The following is a 20,787-nucleotide window of genomic DNA, read 5'->3' as shown; positions in this document are numbered from 1 at the left end:
CCTGAGGTTTCTACCGTTTTTTTTCCCCGTTAAAGGGGTTTTTTTGGGGAGTTTTTCCTTATCCGCTGCGAGGGTCATAAGGACAGAGGGATGTCGTATGCTGTAAAGCCCTGTGAGGCAAATTGTGATTTGTGATATTGGGCTTTATAAATAAAATTGATTGAAATTGAACTTTCACTTTTGCATTTTACTGCCCTTATGTTGCAGGCTTTAAACATTCTATTGGGGGTCCTGGATGAAATCTGTCCCCAGATATTAAATACAATTATTCTGTTTTGTAAAATATTTATATCTAAAGCTCAATCAAAAACAATTTTGAATGTAAGTTTCCTGAGAAATACAGTGCAATGTCAAATTCTTATGGAAAAATGTATTGCTACAAATTATTAAGTAGCACAACATAACATGAAATTTGAGAAAAGTTTCTCTAGTGAAAGGTGGAACTATATAGAACTATAATTACACTAGTAGTAGTCTAACTTTTTGGTTTGATTGTTGTTTTTTTCTTTGTTAGACTACATTGTCATGTCATGTTGTCATCTGTGCTTTGTGTATTATTATTTGCCTGTAATTACAACAAAGTTTCACTTTTACTTCACTACATTTCCTAAATAAAATGCATACTTTTATTTCAATACATTTCACCCAAGCATCTTAGTTACTTACTAAACAAGGAAGGAAGAGAGGAAGGGATGGATGAACAAATGCAGGAATGAGAGGGAAAAAAACTAGATTTCTTCTTAATCCATTAAATTGTGAAAAAGACCTAATTGTTTCTGGTGTAATGTATGCTCCATTTTTAGGGTGGTGTACATGTACAATTCTCAAAATTCCAAGGCATTTACTATCATAAAATTAATGTTGGTACTTACGAACAGCAAATATCAGATACTTTAAGACTTTTATCCATTTAATTTTCTGACAGGTGACTTTAATTTTACCAAAGTTGTTTTCTGGTAAGATATCTGCACTTCAACCAAAGAGCTTACACTCACAAATATATTGTAACCTCTATGTTTTTACTCAAGTGTAGCATTCAGGTATTTCATTCACCACTGAGAATTTTTATTTATAAAATGGGAAAGCATAAGCACAAACTGTGATGTGTGGCATATATGGACAATGTAGTTTAATAATTATCACCTTATCTAACTGTTAAATAAAACTAAATTAAAATCAGCCTAGGAAGTATTTTCCTTTTTCTTCGAAGGGGAGTTCTCCACTTCAACACTTGGTGGCGGTAGTGCTATGGTTGGTTGAGCTTACAAAAAAGAAGAAGACGAAGAAGAGTCACCCGGAAGTGTGGCGCACAGTGCTATGCTGACGGACCTTTCCATTCAGAGCATCCCTGATACAAACCCGTGTTTTGTTCGTATTTAAGCTAAAATGTTAGATGTTTTATGTTATATTGAACATGTGTAACCGCGGCTAGCTGCGGGATGAGGAGCGGGCGGACGGAGTGATGGAGACAGCGCAGTTTGCTTCATTGTATCCGCGGAGAGTCGTCTGATGCACCATGATCCCTGTGCCTCTGTTGGTGTTTGTGATGGCAGCCTGGTGTGCGGTCTACCTCGCCGACACACTGCTGAAGGTGAATATATAGTCTTGTTTTAGGTGTTAAGTAAGATGTCAGCTAACATACGAGCAGATATAAGGCTGTTTCATTAGCCAGCAGTATTCACAGTGGACATTAGCAGCCTCACGACATGTTATGGCTGTAACTCCCACTCTTTCCTCACTCAGAGAAACTGTTTCCTGCTGTTATTATGGTTCTGTTCATCATTATTATCTCTAGGCGACACATTTGCATGCAATAAGAAAACTTACCGTCTTCTAGTGTACAGCAATGCAGTTAACACATGTCAAATAATGTTAAAGACTTGATTTAGCCTTTAAAGAAATTACAGTTAGTATTGGACAACACATGACATAAGTTGACAAAAGTTATGTCAAATACATGGGAAAACTTGGGTCCTGGTATTCATGTGGAAGCATCTTGACACTCTCCACCCATCCAAACACTGTTACAGACTAGGTACACCCCCTCATGGCAACATCACCACCCAATGGCAGTCCCCCCTCTGCAGGACAATGCACCGCACCACTACGCCACAAAAAGTGTCCAGGAACAGGGAAAGGGGACGTGCCGGTACCCCCGATCCACGGTTGGGCCTCCTCAAATTTAACTGGGCTCAGACTTGTTGAGGCATGGACACAGGACTTCTCCTGTGGTGTCTGGCACTGAGGCAGTGGCGACAGGTATTTGGAGTCCAGTGAGTTGTGAGGTGAGGTACTAGTACATCCTACAGATGCTCAATCGGATTGGGATCAAGGCTATTTCAAGGCCAGTTCTAAGCCTTGAGCTTGCCGCTTGTTCCTTGAGCTATTTCTGAGCAGTTTTTGCAGTGTGTAATGAAGCATTGTCCTGCTGTCGAGGGGGCTGCCATCGGGGAGTTCCTTCCCCAGCAGCTGTGAGGGAGTGTACTTGGTCTGTAATGGTGTTTGGATGGGTGGAACATGTCAGCTAGCCTGTGACACCAGGGATCAGCACACCTAGAGCCCCGTTCCTGCCTACTGCCCGTCACAAAAAAGCACCTGACCCCAGTTCCTGTCCCCGTGGGCAGTGGGCAGTGGGCAGGATTCTTGAATCCTCTGGGTTGGGAGACAGTTACTGCCTCAAGCGAGGGAGTTCAAGTATCTTGGGGTCTTGTACACGAGCGGGGGTAAAATGGAGCACGAGTTGGATAGGTGTGGTGTCTGCAGTGATGTACTAGACCATCATGGTGAAGAGGGAGCTGAGCTGGAAGGCAGAGCTTTTGATTTACTGGTCCATCTACACCCCAACCCTAACCTATGGTCATGAGCTCTGGGTAGTGACCAAAAAAAATGAGATTGCGGATACAAGTAGCTGAAATTAGTTTTTTTCCTGGGGTGGCTGGACTCAGCCTAAGAGATAGGGCGAGTAGCCCCGACATCCGGTGGGAGCTCGGAGTAGAGCCGCTGCTCCTTATTCATTAAAAGGGATCAGTTGAGGTGGTTTAGGTATACCACGACCTGGCGTGGGAAGGAAGGAAGGAAGGACAGATGGAAGGATTGATGGAAGAAAGGAAGAAAGAAAGATGTCAGGTGGCATCCACATGAATACCACAACCCAAGTCCTCCCAACAGAACATTGCTTTGTAACAAGATGATCAATGTTATTCACTTCACCTGTCAGTGTTTTTTATGTTGTGGCTGATCGGTGTAGATAGATATTACCTGATAAATCTATTATTTGTAAGTTTATTCCTAGTATAGAGGACTAATGCTCCTTCTGTAATTATGTGGTGGAACTCTTAAACATCTGTTTGCTCAGTGTGCACATGTGACAGGTTTTGGGCTGATTTTAATTTGGATGTTAAAACATATTTTGGTGAGAGAGTTTTATTTAGAGAATATTATTTATTATTATTTGTTATTTATTATCAACAGTGCTCATTTCTGATAATGAATTTGCTTATTATTTGAGCCAAATTTCATTTTTCTAAAATGAAATTTGAATGAGCAAATCATAAAAAATGTAAATTATTAATTTATGCAAATTATTCAATTTCATTCCTAATTAAGTCAAGCTGAGTGTTATTTCTCTCCTCTGTCATGCCTGTACCACATTTCATTAAGACTTATGTCATGGTTATGAAATGTATTGTTCACAAATGAGCAAACAAACAAATTTACGGGATATTGAAAAAAAAATATGTGTCTGAATTTAAAAATGAATATGTCATTAACAGATGTCTTCAAATTCCAGTATCGGTCAGACTCTAATCACACAACTCATTGCACTCAACTTCAGGACTGTAATGATTTGGTTATTGCACTCGTAGTTAACTTTCCCTTGTTTTCCATTGACTCCCACAGTCGTCAGTGACACATCGGATCAGCTACGAGTCATGGTTGGCGAGTCGGGGGTTGATGTTGTCTCCTTTCCATGTGAGATGGCAAACCACCATGTTCAACCGCCTGTTTGCATACTGTGCCCGCATCAACCCCCGAGCCCAATACCTGTGGTGAGTACTTATACTTAATAAATGAACAACAACTAACCTGAACTGTTCCTGCATCATTTCTGTACTCTCCTGGTTCAGGCGTCCATGTTCCAGCTCTTAAACATAAACTCCAATTTTTTGGAAGATTTCCCAGTTGGCCCACTTGAACTCATTGATTATTAATGCTTTAGTTTAATGCACATTTTATTTTTTATTACACTTACACAAACAGAATTTAAATAGAACGGGAAACAAACCTGACGTGAGAGGTCAAGAAGCTTTTGGTTCATACAGTGCTCCTCTTAAAGGGAAATTTTGGTTTATTTCAACCTGTCTCCTATCGTCCTAAATTTGTTTCGAGTGACTAGTGACATAAAAATAGTTAGCATGTTAGCCGTTAGCCTAGATACAGCCGGGGCGCATAGTAGCGTCAGACCTGTTAAAACATAAGTGAACGGGCAACCTTCAAGTGCAAAGTTAGTCCACTAAACAAGCTTTTTTTCCACAACAATACAAACAAAATGAAAAACACCTAAAGACGCAAAACTAGAAAAGTGCACTCTGTATGGTGCAGATCTCTGCAAGGTGGTCACTGGAGCTGATCGCTGCCACTCTGGGCAGCTGCACCCACTGGAATTGTCCCTCCCAGCTCCTGTACAGTCAATTTGGCAGTGAAGAAAACGAAACAGGGCTTTCTTCACGTCTATCATGCCTAACTTTAGTGGGTCATTACATATCGCATATGGAATTAATCTGCTCCAGTTCAAAGTAGGACCAAACTTTACTATGGATGTCAGTTTTTGAGCCACGACGAAGACCAAAATGTGGCCTGAAACAGACTGGGAGAGGCTTGTTTTTAGCTGAGCTGGTTTTTGGAACATTTATGGCCCCTACTGGGCACTTACGAGGAGGCAGCAGTCAATAGCAGTATAAAACAGTCAATAAATTTCAACAATTTCAACCATTTCAACTGTTGTGAATCACCACAGCTACAAGAGCTCCATGAGTAAACAGTCATAAAAGTACGCCCAAAACATTAGGCTGATTGGTCCAGTAGTACTTCTCACACTCTCACACACACGACCCAATGCATGATCCCTTTCAAGCTTATGCATTGAGGAGATAATAAACAGCATATTGATTGTAGGTGGCTAGTGACTGACCTATAATTTTTATTTAATTATTTTAGTGTAAGTAGAGAATAAAAAAGGCTCTCTGTTTTGAAATTAAATGCATAATATAAATATCATTCCAAAACCAATATGAGTGTTAAAGTATCTGTATTGGCACTATATGATGAGCACCTAGCTTAGCCATAAAGGAAATACCACTGTTAAAACTACAACACTTGTTGAAGTATCATGTAGGGTTACTGAAAACTTTAATTTTCTCACTAATGACATATCGTTAGTGGCCAGCTATCACTACCTCTCAACAAAATGATGCTGAAGTGCTGCTGTGATGATTTTTGTTCATCTCTTCTCATCACTTAATGGACAAGTGGGCCGGTCCTCCAAAATGTTGATATATCTTTTGTACTGTGCAGTTTGTTTGTTTGTTTTTGCAAGCTTTTGGGGTGTTTTCAGATAAAATGATCACATTTATAGGGTCTGGCCAAATTTAAATGATTGCTCTATTATATCAATTTGATCTCTGGCAGGTTCAACAGCGGTTTGGTGTTTGGTATAGTGGCCATGCTGGGCTCTGTGGTGCTGCTGATAAAGACGCTGCAGCAGACGCTCGCTCAGATGACCACAGACAACCCTCGGATAGGAGGTCAGCAGGCACTGCAGGTGGTGGTACGTACACACCGAGCTGGTTAGACTTGTAAATATTGTGACTGTCTTGTCAGTGCACAGGGTCAGAGATTAACTGGAGTTCAGAGCACAAATGTCCTTGAAAGTTCACACAGAGCCTGAGATATTTAAATGAGGGGGGAGAAAGATGCCCCCATTTAAAGGAAGGGCTCTTATTTTGCATTTTTCCCCTGTTCACCTCTTATTCATTGAGGTGTCAAATCGCCATGCATTAATGTGAGCGCTATTCCCAGTGGACCACTGTACGTAGGTGATTAATGGGAAGCTGTTAGTTGGCCATTTATAAACAGGCATTCAGGCTGGAGTGGCAGAAAATGCACCACACAGCCAGCGGAGCAGGAAAATGCAGACCACACAGAAAACCACAGCTTCAGCAAAACAAAAAACAAGTGGGGATGAAGATTTTAATATCTTGGTAATATAAGAGTTATGTGTATGTGCCAGATATATTGTATCATAGTTTACATTTCCTCCTATAAGAATTAAAATGCCAATATAATAAGATCAAAGAGGCCCCAAATTCTTGAAACAGGTTGATTTGTCAGCCTGAGGATGACTGTTGGAGTTCATGATGTATTTCTGTATCAGTCACAGTTGTGTGTTGCCTTTCTTTTTTTGGTTTCGGGCGTGTCTTCAGGTCCCTGGTGTCAATCTGCCCACCAGTCAGCTGGCCTACTTCTTCATCGCCCTGCTGCTCAGCGGAATCATACATGAGTTGGGCCACGCTGTGGCAGCATTGAGGTACAACACACACGTTTCCAAAACACAAATCTGTTACCATGTCAACTGGCAGAGAGAAGAGCATCCAATGGTTATAAAGACAGAAAAAGGGGAGGTGACTAGTGAGGGTTTATGTGAATGCACAAGGGAGTTAAAGAGTCTTAGATATTTTCTATTTAATTGAAGATGTATAAATGATGATATTGTTTTAACCTGGTTCAGCGTTATTCTGTCCCTTATGTTAGTGCTTTACTCTGCACTTGCCTGGACCTTCATCTTTCATCATCTGATAAGTTAGGTGCTTAAAATGCTTAAAAATGTGGCTTTGAATCTCTCTAAAACATTAAATATTCATTGACAACAAAGTTGCACACTAACATGTTTATTATTCATGTTATATGTGTTGGCAGCTAGGCTTGGAAGGTATCTGTTTTCTCATACCTTCATACCTTCCTGACATTTTGCTGGGGTATATGGGTTATGACGGAATTTGTTTCAAGAAACAAAATAACAACAACGACAACAACAAAAATTGTAAAAGCTAAGCTACTGGTGAAAGAAGTCATTGTAGCATATTATGTGACATCATCGAGCCACAGTATGCAGTGAGCCCACTTAAACAAGACCTCCTGGGCTTAAATACTTGCAGTCCATAGTATGGTGAATAGACAGCGCCCCTTTTCCATAGATTCTTGCTTGAGGATCCGATAACACTTGTTGCAGTGTAACAATACGATATTGCCACACAAAAATATTGCAGTACTATGTTGTATTGATTTTTTTCACCCACCCATAGTTTTTAAGCTATATCTTTATTGAATTTACAGATTTACTGTATCATGGTTTACTGTTACCACAATATAATATTACATGTACTGTACCAGAGTATTTTGGCTATATCGAGCACCCTGATTTTGAAATTCTGCTCTAAATTTGAGAGAAAATAGTGTGTTCATCCAGGATCCCATCAATTTTAGTAAGACATTTTCTGAGAGTTTAATGTGTTGTCCTCCTCTTCTTGACCTCTTTTAATGTGTATCATTTTTCTAGGGAGCAAGTGCGAGTAAACGGCTTCGGCATGTTTGTGTTCGTGGTGTATCCCGGAGCGTTTGTGGACCTCTTCACCACACACCTCAACATCATATCACCCACTCAGCAGCTCCGGATCTTCTGTGCCGGTAAGACTTTTTAACCAGACGTGTTTTGATCCCTCCTTGTGGCACAGATGATCATTTTGCCAGCTAATGTGATCACAGCTATTAATCACAATTATTACAAGCATTTTATTAAATACTCATTTCTGTTTTGCCAGAGAAGGTCGTCCTGAGGTCATTTATTTCTGAACACCAGACAGCTGCTGCACATCAAATCATTTCACTCTGCAATTAAGGAAATTAGATTTTAATGAATTGATTGGCGGAGCAGGCGGTTATTCACGCATAAATGCAACTTATGTCTTCTACAGGCCACCGTACGAGCCTGTTAGAGACTGATTATTTTCAGTGCAGTCTGGTCAAGAAGAATGTGACCAGTTTTAATTTGAGTCAAGAGTCAAGAGGGCAGTTTGAAGCAACAGAAAAAATGCTGATCACAGAGATTAAAATTTTGGGTTTATTCGCTAAGGTTTGGTGTTGTAAAATTAACCCCGACAGGTCACAAAATGCTGCAAAAAATCAAATTAAAAGGCAAAAGATGCCCTGTATGAAAAATGAATTTCTCACTTTGGATAATATATTATATAATCATTGTCCATTACAAAAATATGCTGGAAAGCTGGGTTCAGACTACAGGAGTTTTGGGCTGATTTATCCCTGATTTAACCCTCCCCACAAATTGGAGGAGAAATCAGGTCTGGGACCCTGATAATTTCAAGCATGTTTGATATTTAGGATTTAAAATCTGGATGATTATGATTACGTCAGTACAGACTGGCTGACGGTGTTGCCAAGCAATGTCAAACAATCTAGCCCTTGAGGCTAATGTTAGCAAGCATACTAGTGTTGTACTGCATATAAATTTGGCACAAACGTCAAACTGATTGGATTTTGGTAGTCAAAGGTCAAGGTTACTGTGACCTTGTGTCTGTCTCATTCTTGTGAATGCAATATCTCAAGAAGGCTTTGAGGGAGTTTCCTCAAATTTGGCACAAACGTCCACCTGGACTCAACGATGAACTGCTTAGAATTTGGTGGTCAAATGTGAAAGGTCACTGTGACCTCACAAAACAGGTTTTTGGCCGTAACTCAAGAATTCATACGCTAATTATGACAATAGGAAAAAAAAACCCACTTTTCTGGCCATTATTCAGCGTCATATCTCAGGAACAGAAGGGGAGACATTTGGTCAGATACTAAATTGGTGACACTAATCTTTTGTGCCCATCTTGAGGCTGAGCTGATTGTATAGATCTTCTGTGCTGCCGGGTTGAAGATGTCTGTCAAGCATCCACATTTTAGAATATGCTTCTTTGCAGCAACATCCATATTTGAAGTATTGTCTTAACTCATGGCTGCACATGAGATTGGACAGATATGGCTGTAATCTGTAACTACAATTTGACTGGTTCACAGAGGCATACAACTACAGGGCAGTAATTCTAGTTATTCCATAGTCTAGTCTAGTCAAGTTAAAGTCCTGTGTGGAATCAAAATCCCTGCTACAGTAGAGGAATAATCATCACTGTAGTCCTTATGAATGTTTCATGTTTTATGTTCCACATCAGTTTATTTATCAGTGAAACCCAGTGGTATTCCTGCAAAAACAGGGAAATGGATGTCAGGATGATTTGGTCAGTAGGGCTGGGAATCACGAACCAGTTTGAGTTGAGAACTGGTTGCAAATTGTCCAATCTGTCACAACCACATGTCTTCAAGCTTTTTACTTTCTACTTTCTGCTATCAGTGCCAGCATATTTTTCTGACAGTTCTGACTTTAACAGTGACGTTAAACTCATGCTTCTACTCTGCTGGAAACTTGAAAGAAGGAGTGACGGCAGAAAGGATGAAACAGTCCAAAGTGCCACATATTTCAGCAGTATTTAAAATATGATTTTGTTATTAACAAATGTGATTAACCATTTCAAATGGCTCATATAATATACATTATATTTTTTCAGATAACGCTTTACCTCATAGAATAAAATGTTCTTAATTTTGACAGTTTTTAGTTCATATTTTCTTACTTTTAGGCTTGTCAACTAGTCTAACTTCCTCCTGTTTAAAAGTCTTGGAGATTAGACAATAGGAGGATCCCTGTTCCCAACTGAGCAGCATGTCTGTTACTGTAATAACATTAGTGCCACGCCGGCAGGGTTAGCAGATTTTTCTTTGACTTTGAAAACTAAAATGAAAACGATTTCTGTACAAATTGTCTCTCATTTCATTCATTTCAGATGATGAGATAATAAAACGGTTGCGTTGAAGCTGAAAAACCTGTGAAAGCCTACTTTTTTTCCACACAGAAAATTGACCAGGAGTAAACAAGGGAATCAATAAACAATTTGACGGATTAGCAGAATCGATAAGGGCATCGGTTTCAGTAAAATCTTATCTGTTCCCATCCCACTGTGATCCCACTGTGATGGGAACACATAGGTGACTCTTAACTCCCTGCAGATGAGTCCGTCAGTGTGTAAGAGCATGACTCTAATAAACATCACTAAATGCTGCTTCCTCTGTGCTGTGTGGAGCCTTTAGAGGGCAGCGAAGAGCTTCGGTAAAACCATCTGTATCTTAAACCAGATCCAAATTCCTCCAGGCTTTTCCTCTGTTAAATGTGACAAGAAAATAACTCGGGTGGTGACTGCAGGCACCAAACTGAGACATCCAATCAAGTCATATGACAAAGCAGAAAGGCAGAGAGAGGAGGATGCCATAATTCCCATCAGGGGAGTGGTGACATAACGGCATGCTGTGTTTATTTTTCTGTCTCTCCCTCTCGCTCCACAGCGGAGATCTCTCTGTACGCAGGAGGGTTCTTTCTCATAACGTGTTTATTATTTATTCCTGTAGCGATAGGTGATGCAACTTTAATAGTTTGTTTACTGTATAAAGTCAATATGGGAAATATAATTGCGCCCTTTAGGCCTGAAATTAAAATCATGTAAAGCAGTCTGGGATTTTTCCCCCCCAGAGAAACAAATTTCCTCAAACTGTCTTCAGCTATTAATCTCCTCCTTTCCAGAGACTTTGCGTAGCTTGGTGCTTGATACTGCTGTCACCGTGTTAAATAATGGTTTTGCATGTTTCAGGAAATAAGATCTAAATATTGTGCCTTGACCTCATCAAGCAATGAAACGTTTCCTCGTGTGGTTTTGGGAGACTGACTGTCTTCTTGCATAATTAAGATGGTATAGTTAAGTTATTTTTGGTGAGCAGTGGTTACAGGTTTGCCACGACATCCTCCAGCCTGAAAATATGTGGAGAACATGCAAAACGCTTGTGACAGCATGTAGTATCCAGACTGTCGAATACAATCCTGATGTTACTCTTTGCTTCTCAGTAGCTTCATATTGGAGGGTTCAGGTTCATAGTCTTTACAATTTTCAAGGTTATATTTTAAAAGTTAAAATTCTTTGCATGGTCCTTTTTACATTCTAGGAATAATAATCTTTCATTAACTGAAATTTAAAAGTGAAATTAAAATAAATGTTTCTGTTTTCTTTCTTTAGGAGTGTGGCACAACTTTGTTCTCTGCGTGGCAGCATTAGCCTTTCTCTTCCTGTTGCCTGTCCTCCTGTTTCCCATGTACTCCACCGGCGGCGGGGCGTTGGTCACAGAGGTCGTCCAGGTCAGTGCAGTGAAAATCAAGTTTTTAACCTTTAACAAGTCCAGATGGTATGTTTTTTTAATGTTATGAGACATATCATGAGCAAAATAAGTAGTCGACACCATGGCTGAGCATTTCAACCTTGGAACTGCGGTTTGCCAATGATAAAACACAGATTTAGACAGCCAGGGTTTGTGATGTCAGTAAGGAACTAATCCTGTCAACTTGCAGGGTGGAGCTTTCTATATCATTAGGAGAAGCCTGGGTCATTTTTTTCAAAGACATTTTAGATTGTTCTGTATTGTTCGGCATATTTTTAGTCGTAGATGAGTCAAATGCCTGTTAGTCAGCTTCACAAAAATAAAGGCTGACTTATTTTTAGACTAAAATGTTAATAGCCACTCTGCACAAAGGCTAACATGGTTAGCACTCGATTGAGATTTGAGATGCTGATGGTAATTTTTTTGCATTGTTACAGTCTTTGCTGAACTTCCCGGTAAAGTGTCCTTAGAACTGAAGCAACATTTCCCACCATGTTTTTCACATAGAAAAAGTCTCATTTATTTAGAATTCATGGCACATTAGATTGTCAAAAACGAGACAGCTATGTGCAACAGATATCTTAGACATCTATCTGAAGTCTTACCTTAAATGTGATCTTAGCCAAGGTCAAAGTCTGTCTTTGTAAAGCCAACATCCCGTGTAGTTATGTATCGGTATTTCGAAAGCTAAGCTAAAAACAATTTTTCCACCATTTTCTGACATTTTTCTAAGATGAGAAACATAGCTTGAGCTTTTTGGTCATGGAGTCAAGCTGAAGGCTCACGTTATCTGTTATCTGCTATGTTTCTAAAGTGCTGTAAACCACAAGACAGGCACAGGTGTATTTGTTTGATGAGCAGGGTTCAAAGTTAAGCAGGTATGCTTGAGCAGCACGGGAGGGGCAAGGGGCGGGACTTATTCATAGATCCTCACATAATAAATGAGGCAAAGGTGTAGAGTAACATCTAAACCTTTTTAAGGCAAGAAGAGATGATGGTACCTACGGGTTCTTGAAATTGTTTTATGTTTGTGAATATGAGGGGGAAAAAATCAAGGCTTTGAACATTAAAAAAAACAGATTTAGGGTTATTGAAAGTGCTAGAATTTATTTATTTTATGCAACAGTTGAAGTTGTTTTGATATTTTCTGCCGTCGCTGTAACACGGCACAACTGAGACGACACATTTAAGCCTCTCTCTCTTTTTAATTGTCTGTGAGCTTCTGTAAAGCCTGCTACATCTCATTATAAAAAATTCTCAGTGTTGTAGCTGTAATTAACCTTGAGCCATGTCTCAAACTATGCTGTCTTGGAAATGGGCCTGCAAAGTCCTTTAAAGGTCCTTGAATTTGATGTCTAGGATAGTGTGGGAACCCTGAAATATGTTCTTCTGATGAACAGAGATGAGTTTTTAAAGGCTTGATCAATGCCAGGAGAGAAGCGTAGAGAATTTATTTTGATTTAGATATCTTTCCTAGTACATTACATACACTAGTTATACTGTGAGGAACATTTTCACTTGTGTGTCAGAACTAAAGTTACTGCTTCACTATAGCATGTTTTCCAGTGTCACAGTTATTAATAACCTTTATTTTTGTTGGCAGAGCACGAGTTATTTTTCACATTATTGCCCTCTGCACATTCACACAGTCAGTAATTCACACAGCCACAGTTGGCAGCTGAAGTACTTTGGTGTTAAGTCTGTTGGTCTCTTTGGCAGCAGTTGGCAGGGGAAAGTGTTTTGTCATCCATCCACCCGGATTTTCCCACTGCAGACATCAAACCATCAAAGTATGCTTTTGTGACCTTTAGCCATTTGAACCAGTTTTTATATTCCTGCCTGTGTCTTTGGACCAGGGCTCTGCAGCTGACGGTCCCCGGGGTCTGTCAGTCGGGGACATAGTGACGAGGCTGGAGGACTGTCCAGTGTGGGGAGTAGAGGACTGGAGCAGCTGCCTGTCTCACCTCTCTCACACCCCACAGACTGGATACTGTGTCCCCGCCGCCAGCCTGCAGCCCAGCTGGGCTCACGGGCGAGGTGAGTGTGCCGTGTGTACGGAGATAGTAAACAAGTATAAATAAGAGTCCTCTCAAAGTAATAGTGAAATGAAACCTGGCTGTATGACGGAAGTAGCCCATTTGTCATTTTGTTAGTGTAACTCAATAAAGAGTCAGCAGTGTGCCACTGGAGAAGAGACTTTTTTACTGTTTAATTATGATCAGTTCATTAATTCATTAAAGACTCAATTAAAGTGATTCGTTCATTAAAAATTTACTGTAAAAAAAATGTAACCAAATATTATGTCTCCTGCTTTAAAGTATGTTGTTGTTTTTTTGCGATCACGTCAGTTTGTTTGTATTACCTGCAAATATTTTGATCATCTGTTAAGCATATCAGTCATTTTTCAAAAAAAAAAAAGGCAAATACTCTGCTTCCATCTTCTCAAATGTGAGGATTTGCTGTTTTTCTTTGTCATATATACCAGTCATTGTAATATTTTGAGGCTCTAAGGCATTTTTTACTCTTTTTGTTAATATTATATACAGCAAATAATTAATCAGTAATAAAAAATAACTTAAAAGCGTAAAGTCTGACACCATCTCACAACTAAAGACTGAAAAATTTTCAGTTACAGACTTTGCAAAGACTGGGGATCTTGCAGGCTCACTATTTGAAGCACAAGACAGTATTCTTGTCAGTTTGGCATCAATATAAATTGTGTTTGTGTACAAATTTAACATTTGGGAATTCACCTTTCGCTAAGCCCCGCCCCTTTGTGATGGTCCGTCAAGGTGTCAGAGTAAGCATGGAGTCCACACTGTAACTAACTGCACTCTCTGAAGAAATATCATATTTTTGGAAAAATGAAACAGTGATTCCAGAGAGAAGCAGACAGAGGGGTCTACAGTCTGTGTTTGGAGGATATATCCAGGATGTCAAACTGACTCGGCAGCAAAAACAGGTTAAAAAGACAAAGATAGTTAGAAGCTAAAGCCGAACTATAGGCTACAGATCACAGTGTAAAAGTCAACCACCACATCACTGCTGATCGCCACAGAACACAATGAATGGAATATTGAACCAGCTGTGTGGCATCACAGTGTGTGCAGATGAATGCTGTTTGGCTTCACCCAGTGCCGCTGCCAGCACCTGGACCTCTGCTGCTGGACGGGCAGGGATCCTCCGGGGGAAGTCGAACAGCATCCATCTGCACACACTGTGATGACACAGAGCTGGTTGAATATCAGCAAAGTTTCCCTGCTTCCCTTCACTGGTTCCTGTACAGCAGGGTCGGCCTTTTTTTCACTGTTACAATCATTATAAAGCAAAAGCAGCATGTGTATACATTCAGTAGGCTATATCTTCAGTAGCTAGCTAGCTAACCCTACACTTCTCAGGGTTTGATTTTGGTTTTGGAACAGGGAAGAAACGTATATCTTTTTCCAACCTCTCCAGGTAACGAGTATCATTAATACACGACGTGCTCCAGGCACAACATTTAGCTCCAAATCCACAAAACCAGCCTGAAAATGAAGGAAATCTGAAACGATTGCATTAGAGTCAATGGGGCACAGCTGTGTTGTTGTCGGACCCTGGTCTGAGCCAGCCCGATGCTACGTTATGATTGGCCAGTCTGCATCTGGGGGCAGGACTTAGCGAAGGGTCAGTTGGTCGCCTAAACTCACTGCCAGCTTTCGTTGGTTAGCTCTGCTATTTAAGCGGGAGAAGCCCGTGGGAATGAGAGGCGATCCGATTAAAAAATTAACATTCTCACTAAAATAATCTGTGGACGGTGGATCAAATACACACAGCATTAATCAGGGACCCTTTTTCACTCCCCAACCCTGTCGGTTTCTCTTCCTTTTTCACAGTACAAGAGAACTGAGACTTGTTCATGTTCGTGTGCCTCCCTTTTTGTCCCCTCCATCTTTACTGTCTACCCAGTTTGCTGCTTCCTGTTTGGTGCTGCAGCTAATGGTTGTTGACAGTGTTCATATCAATAAACTTCCCTACTTGCATGAGCCTAGACTTAAATTTTACGATAATATTAAACATGTTTGATTTTTTGACGATTGAGATCACAGGAGTGCGCAGCAACTGAGCTAAAACTAATGATTTTATACTGACATTGGAAATTTGTCTGCGACAGTGAAATCACTTTAAAAGTTATTTGGTGTAAGGCTGGCATTAGTTGCAGTCCTGATTTCATTTTAACCAAAGGGTAGAGTTAAAAAAAGAATTTCCCATCTTCCCTCCATCTATTCATCATATAAAACTTCAAACTCCACCACACCATGTGCTAAATTTATATCCTCTCTGTGGCTATCTTCAGCTTTTTGAATGTACTACTCTGTTATTTTGGTGATGTTGAAGATTCAGGATGCCCCGACACTTGTGACATGAGCATCACAGCACAGTGTCTTCCTGCTCCTACTTACTAGAACATGTATCCCCAGTGCATTTTGCTGCACGATGTATTAATGTGCTTATTAATTTGTACAGTCGAGTCAGCTTGTGTGAGTACACAGAGGTCCTGGTGACATATGAGAAGTCAGCGTGATAATCTCAGTTATGTCATAAAGTGTGTGATACTCTGTCCTTGTCTAATCATCTCATGGGAGTAGATTTACCAACCGAGAGTCCGACTACAAAAAAAACAAAAAAACAACTCGGTGACATCCATCTTTAGTTTTCAGCCTGACACACAAATCTAATCAGTCTCTCTCTCGTCCATTTATCTTTCTTTTTTTTTCTTGTAGCCTTCAAGCGTTTGGATGGAACGATGGACTGCTGCAGCAACAACAGCCTGACAGACCTCTGTTTCTCTTACATAAAACCACAGGGCAGGAACAGCAGAGAGAGAGAGGTAAAATACACACTCACACACACACACACAGACACACACACACACACACACACACACACAAACAGACACAGGCTGGGACTTTTTGTGACTGCTTCATCATGTGAGCAGGTTTCCAGCCCAGATAGAACGTCAAGGATATTTTTATATTTTTTCCTTTATTTATTTCAGTTCCTTTTATTCTAGGGGTGTAATGGTTCTGACACGGAGACCAAAACTGCAACACATGTCTGCAGTCACATGTCATGGTTCCGATTTCCCTGTTATCTAACATTTCATTTACAGCATCACCCAAATGTGTCTATTATCTGAACACGACAAAAACAGACTTGAAAGGGAGTCCATCTCTCCACATCGTTCAGGCAGCCTCCCATTGCAGATTCAGATCAAGCCAAAGTACTGACCGGGATTTATACTTGTGCGTTGAATCAACGCCATACCCACTTCGTAACCTACGCTGTAGCCTGATGTGCACATCCCCAGAAATGTAACAACACGTCACGGCAACGCAGACCTCCTGTCTGTTTTTGTTAGCTGAAACCATTTCCCTCAGTGGAAACAAAGCTTTTATTTACTTTAATTTCAAAGATAAGAAACAATAAATTGTGAAGACAATAAAGCCCCCCCATAATAGCATCTTATGTCCTGTGTGATTTATCCTGGCTTCATATGAGTAGAGGAAATCTTCAGTAGTCACTAGGCTCATTTATACAATGTAAAATACCATAGACTTGCGCTAATAACATTAGCATGTCATATTTGTTTTGAAAACGTGTTTATAAGACAGTTGTTTTATCGTTGAACCTTGTGAGTTGTAAAGGAGCCAAACATTACCTTCGTTAAATGTTGCTGTTGTCTCCGCTAGCTGCTAGGCTAATTTATACACTGTAAAATGCCATAGACTTGTGCTAAATACATTAGCATGTTGTAATTGTGGGGAAAATGTGTCCAGCAAAAGACAAGTGCTTTGTCTGTGAATGCTGCGAGTTATAGTGAAGCTAATTTGTCTACTTGTAATTGAAATTGTTGCTATTAAGACATATTTGATGTGTGTTTTGAATCAACTAAACTTAACTGCACTTCACAGAAACCCCACTGCCACCTAGTGTTTTGGAGGTGTAACTGCAGAGTGACACAGACACACCACTGCACAAGTATAAATGCTCAGACCAAACATGCAGACTCAGTATCACTACTGTACCATTATTTTATGACTTATAAATAACGTATTTGCTTTATATTTTTACCTGTTATAAAATGTTAAGAGCAGACAACGGTGTGATTTGACTTGCGGGACCAGAATCTGTTCTAGTTGACACTCGCATCTCTATTTACGTAAACCCTCTTGATGGCCGCTAGCCACTTTTTTCTTCACGATTTCTCAGCTGGTATGATATAACACTGGAGACTTTGATCTTGTTAGTTGTACAACCAGTCACACAACAGCCCTGGTATTTTATGTAACAAAGAAAAAAATCTTAATTTGCTGCTTTTCTGAGCTGTTCTCTGACTTTGAAAGAAAAGTATTAAAGCATAAGGTCAGAATGCTTCAGCTCTGCTGCGTTGTACCTTCATGTGTGCATTTTAGTCAGTCCATTGTGCCTGCCCTGTATAAAGAAGAACTGCCAGCTGCAGCTTCTGCTATTATAGATGAAGATGTATAAAAAATAAAATAAGAGCAAACATTGTCAAGGGACACAGTGATGCATGTACAAGAAAGCAAAAAACAAGACCGACTTTATCAGGAAAAGTTACAATAAACTTGTGTCTGTCACTTGCTGCTGACCTCTCTTGTACTTCTCATATTTGCATCCCTTCTGTAACCCTGTGGCTGCAGTACGCCTGCATGCCGGTGCGTAAGATGGTGACGGGGACTCAAGTGTGTCGCACCGACGACGACTGCACCGCAAACTCCCACGCCGCCAGCGTTTGCGTCACTCCGTCTCTGGAGAACCAGACTCGCTTCATCCGTGTCACACATCCGCCCAGCGCACACATGCTGTTTGTGGGATATCCGCCGCACCTTCAGTACGCTGGTAGGTTACAGTATGTTGTGTTGCCAGGATCACCTCCTGTCTTCATGTTTATTTAATGAAATGTAGGAAATCATTAGCACAAGTAGAAGCAGATCAGACATTTTGATGTAACTAACTAAGGAAAAATGTACCATAAAAGTATCCAATTCCAATTATTCCTTATTTGTAAATGTCAAATAATATAAAGGTTTGTAATTTCTCTGTCAGACTTGCAACACGTTACTTTTTTGATGAACAAGCCCCACCCTTGAAGGAGGCATGAGCTTTTATTTGGAATATTCATTTAATTGGTGTTTACAGTGTTGAGCTGCCTCTCCAGTCTTTAAGTGATTTACAATGAATAAGCGGCGTGTTGTCTTGTCTGCTGCAATTTAAGACACTTACAAAAGTGTTGAATGGATCAAATCTTTCTTTAATGATGTGTGTATAAATTCTTTCAGCGTGACTGTAACATCTGCCATGTTTTGTCTTTCCCAGTGAGTCTGACCAACTTTGTCCCGCGCTTTGGTTTCCTTCACCTGGATCTGCCTGTCTTCTTGGAGACCTTCTGCAAGTATCCTTTCATGTTTAAAGGACAGATGAGTCATTATGAGATGAGGGATGCGTGAGGATTGGTTTTCCAAGAGTGAATGCTACTCTTCTGTCTAAGTCTGTTACACAGAAAAAAAAACAAATGATGTTGCTTTTTTTTAAAGGATAGAAGGGTAATGTAAGTCCTTGGCTGACAAAGCACCGTCTGTTCTGTCTAAATGATGAACATTTTGCTCTTCAAAATGGTGATACAGCATAACAGTTCTGAACAAAGTCTAATGTCTGTTATTACTGATTAAAAGTCCCCATTTTAACATCTAGTCATTTTGCTCCACAGTCAGGAGGCGTGATGAGCTTCACAAGTCTAATGGCTGCTGCTCAGAACGTGACTGGCTGAATTTAACTCGTCAGTGAATAGCTGTGGACAATTCTGACTGCAGTTCTGCTGCATCATGTTTGTGTTGGTTGGTGCTGTTATTGTTTTTATGCCTCCATGCCAGCGATAGCCGTGGCCAAAGGCATTATGTTTTCGGGATGTCCATCCATCCGGCCATTCTCTTGAACGCAATATGTCAATGTCTCCGGGGAATTTCTTGAAATCTGGTACAAATGTCCACTTAGACTCAAGTGTGCACTGATCAGATTTTGGTGGTCAAAGGTCAAGATCACTGTTACTTCATCTGTCCCGGTCTGCTGAATGAAATATTTCAAGAACGCCTTCAGAAAGTTTCTTTAAATGGCACAAAAGTCCACTTGGACTCAGTGAATAACTGATTAGAATTTGATGGTCAAAGGTCACTGTGACCTAATCTGTCCCATTCTCTTGAATGTGATATCTCAAAAAGACCTTGAGGGAATTTCCTCAAATTTGCCACAAACATCTTGGGCTCAATGATGAACTAATTCGAATTTGTTGGTCAAAGGTCAAGGTCACTGTGACCTCACAAAACATGGTTTGGGCCATAACTCAGAATTTATACTCTATTTATGACAAAGTTTTGCACACACGATTAAAAGGATAAAAATATGAAGAGATGACATTTCATATTCAAATGTTCAAAGATCAACTTTACTGTGAATTCATAAGGTTTTCCAAAAATACAAATATGCCTTAGCGCCGATGGTTGTGGCCGAAGGAATTATGTTTTTGGGTGGTCCGTTAGTTCGTCTGTCTGTTTATCTGTCCGTCCATCCATCTGTCCCATCTTCGTGAGCAGAATATTTTATATACGGTCAAAGTCACCATGACCTAGCATTTGTCTCATTCTTGTGAATGTGATATCTCAAGAACACCTTGAGGGAATTTCTTAAAATTTGACACAAACGTCCACTTGGACTGAAGGATGAACTGATTAGAATTTGATGGTGAAAGGTCAAGGTCACTGTGACCTCATAAAACATGGTTTTGGCTGTAACTCAGGAATTCATATACTACTTATGACAAAAAAGTCTAATCAGATAAAATAATGAAGTGAAGACATTTTATATCCATAAGGTCGAAGGTCAACTTCACTGCGACATCATAACATTCCGAATAAACACGTTGGTCAGATACTGAGCTGATGATACTAATCTTGAGTGCCCACCTTGAAACTGTGCTGATTGTTTAGATCTTCTGTGCTGCCGAATTGAAGATGTGTGTAATGCATCCATGTTTTGCCAGAAAATACACTTAATACCTTTTTATTAAATTCCTTCCAAGTCTTCACTACATAAAGCATGTGAGTCTGGACAGACATGGATGTAAACTGTAACTTACTGGTTGGCAGAGGCATACAACTGTGAAGCGTTTAATTCTAGTCTAGACTTCAGATCTTATCACATGATCTTTATCAGCAGATGGATTTTTTTTTAAAGGGCCAGTGTGTAATATTTGGCATGGTTTATTGTCAATCTGAATCTGAATCTGAATATTCTACCCATTAATATGTTTATATAAGTGTATAATCGCTATAAAATAAAATTCGTTTGGTTTTCGTAGCC

At 40.0% G+C, this 20,787-nt stretch overlaps 1 protein-coding gene across 2 annotated transcripts in view; it reads left to right on the top strand.

Annotated features, from left to right (window-relative positions):
• The first annotated feature begins 1,284 nt into the window (after positions 1 to 1,284).
• Positions 1,285 to 20,787, top strand: part of mbtps2 (membrane-bound transcription factor peptidase, site 2) — a 21,615-nt gene continuing 2,112 nt past the window's right edge. Inside the window, exons 1-11 of one of the 2 annotated variants that reach the window (XM_050057170.1) lie at positions 1,285 to 1,591; positions 2,031 to 2,285; positions 3,901 to 4,049; positions 5,689 to 5,827; positions 6,483 to 6,586; positions 7,616 to 7,743; positions 11,235 to 11,353; positions 13,230 to 13,410; positions 16,134 to 16,240; positions 18,075 to 18,273; positions 18,751 to 18,826. In XM_050057170.1, the coding sequence (XP_049913127.1) occupies positions 3,955 to 4,049; positions 5,689 to 5,827; positions 6,483 to 6,586; positions 7,616 to 7,743; positions 11,235 to 11,353; positions 13,230 to 13,410; positions 16,134 to 16,240; positions 18,075 to 18,273; positions 18,751 to 18,826 (1,148 nt within the window). In that variant the 5' untranslated portion in view covers positions 1,285 to 1,591; positions 2,031 to 2,285; positions 3,901 to 3,954. The remainder of the gene's footprint in view (positions 1,592 to 2,030; positions 2,286 to 3,900; positions 4,050 to 5,688; positions 5,828 to 6,482; positions 6,587 to 7,615; positions 7,744 to 11,234; positions 11,354 to 13,229; positions 13,411 to 16,133; positions 16,241 to 18,074; positions 18,274 to 18,750; positions 18,827 to 20,787) is intronic. The other variant, XM_050057169.1, reaches the window with a different exon arrangement.

This window comes from Epinephelus moara, chromosome 11, assembly GCF_006386435.1.
Source record: "Epinephelus moara isolate mb chromosome 11, YSFRI_EMoa_1.0, whole genome shotgun sequence".
Lineage (NCBI taxonomy): Eukaryota > Metazoa > Chordata > Actinopteri > Perciformes > Serranidae > Epinephelus > Epinephelus moara.
Note: the sequence above shows the minus strand (reverse complement) of the source record. Positions and strands in the feature narration are given on the sequence as shown.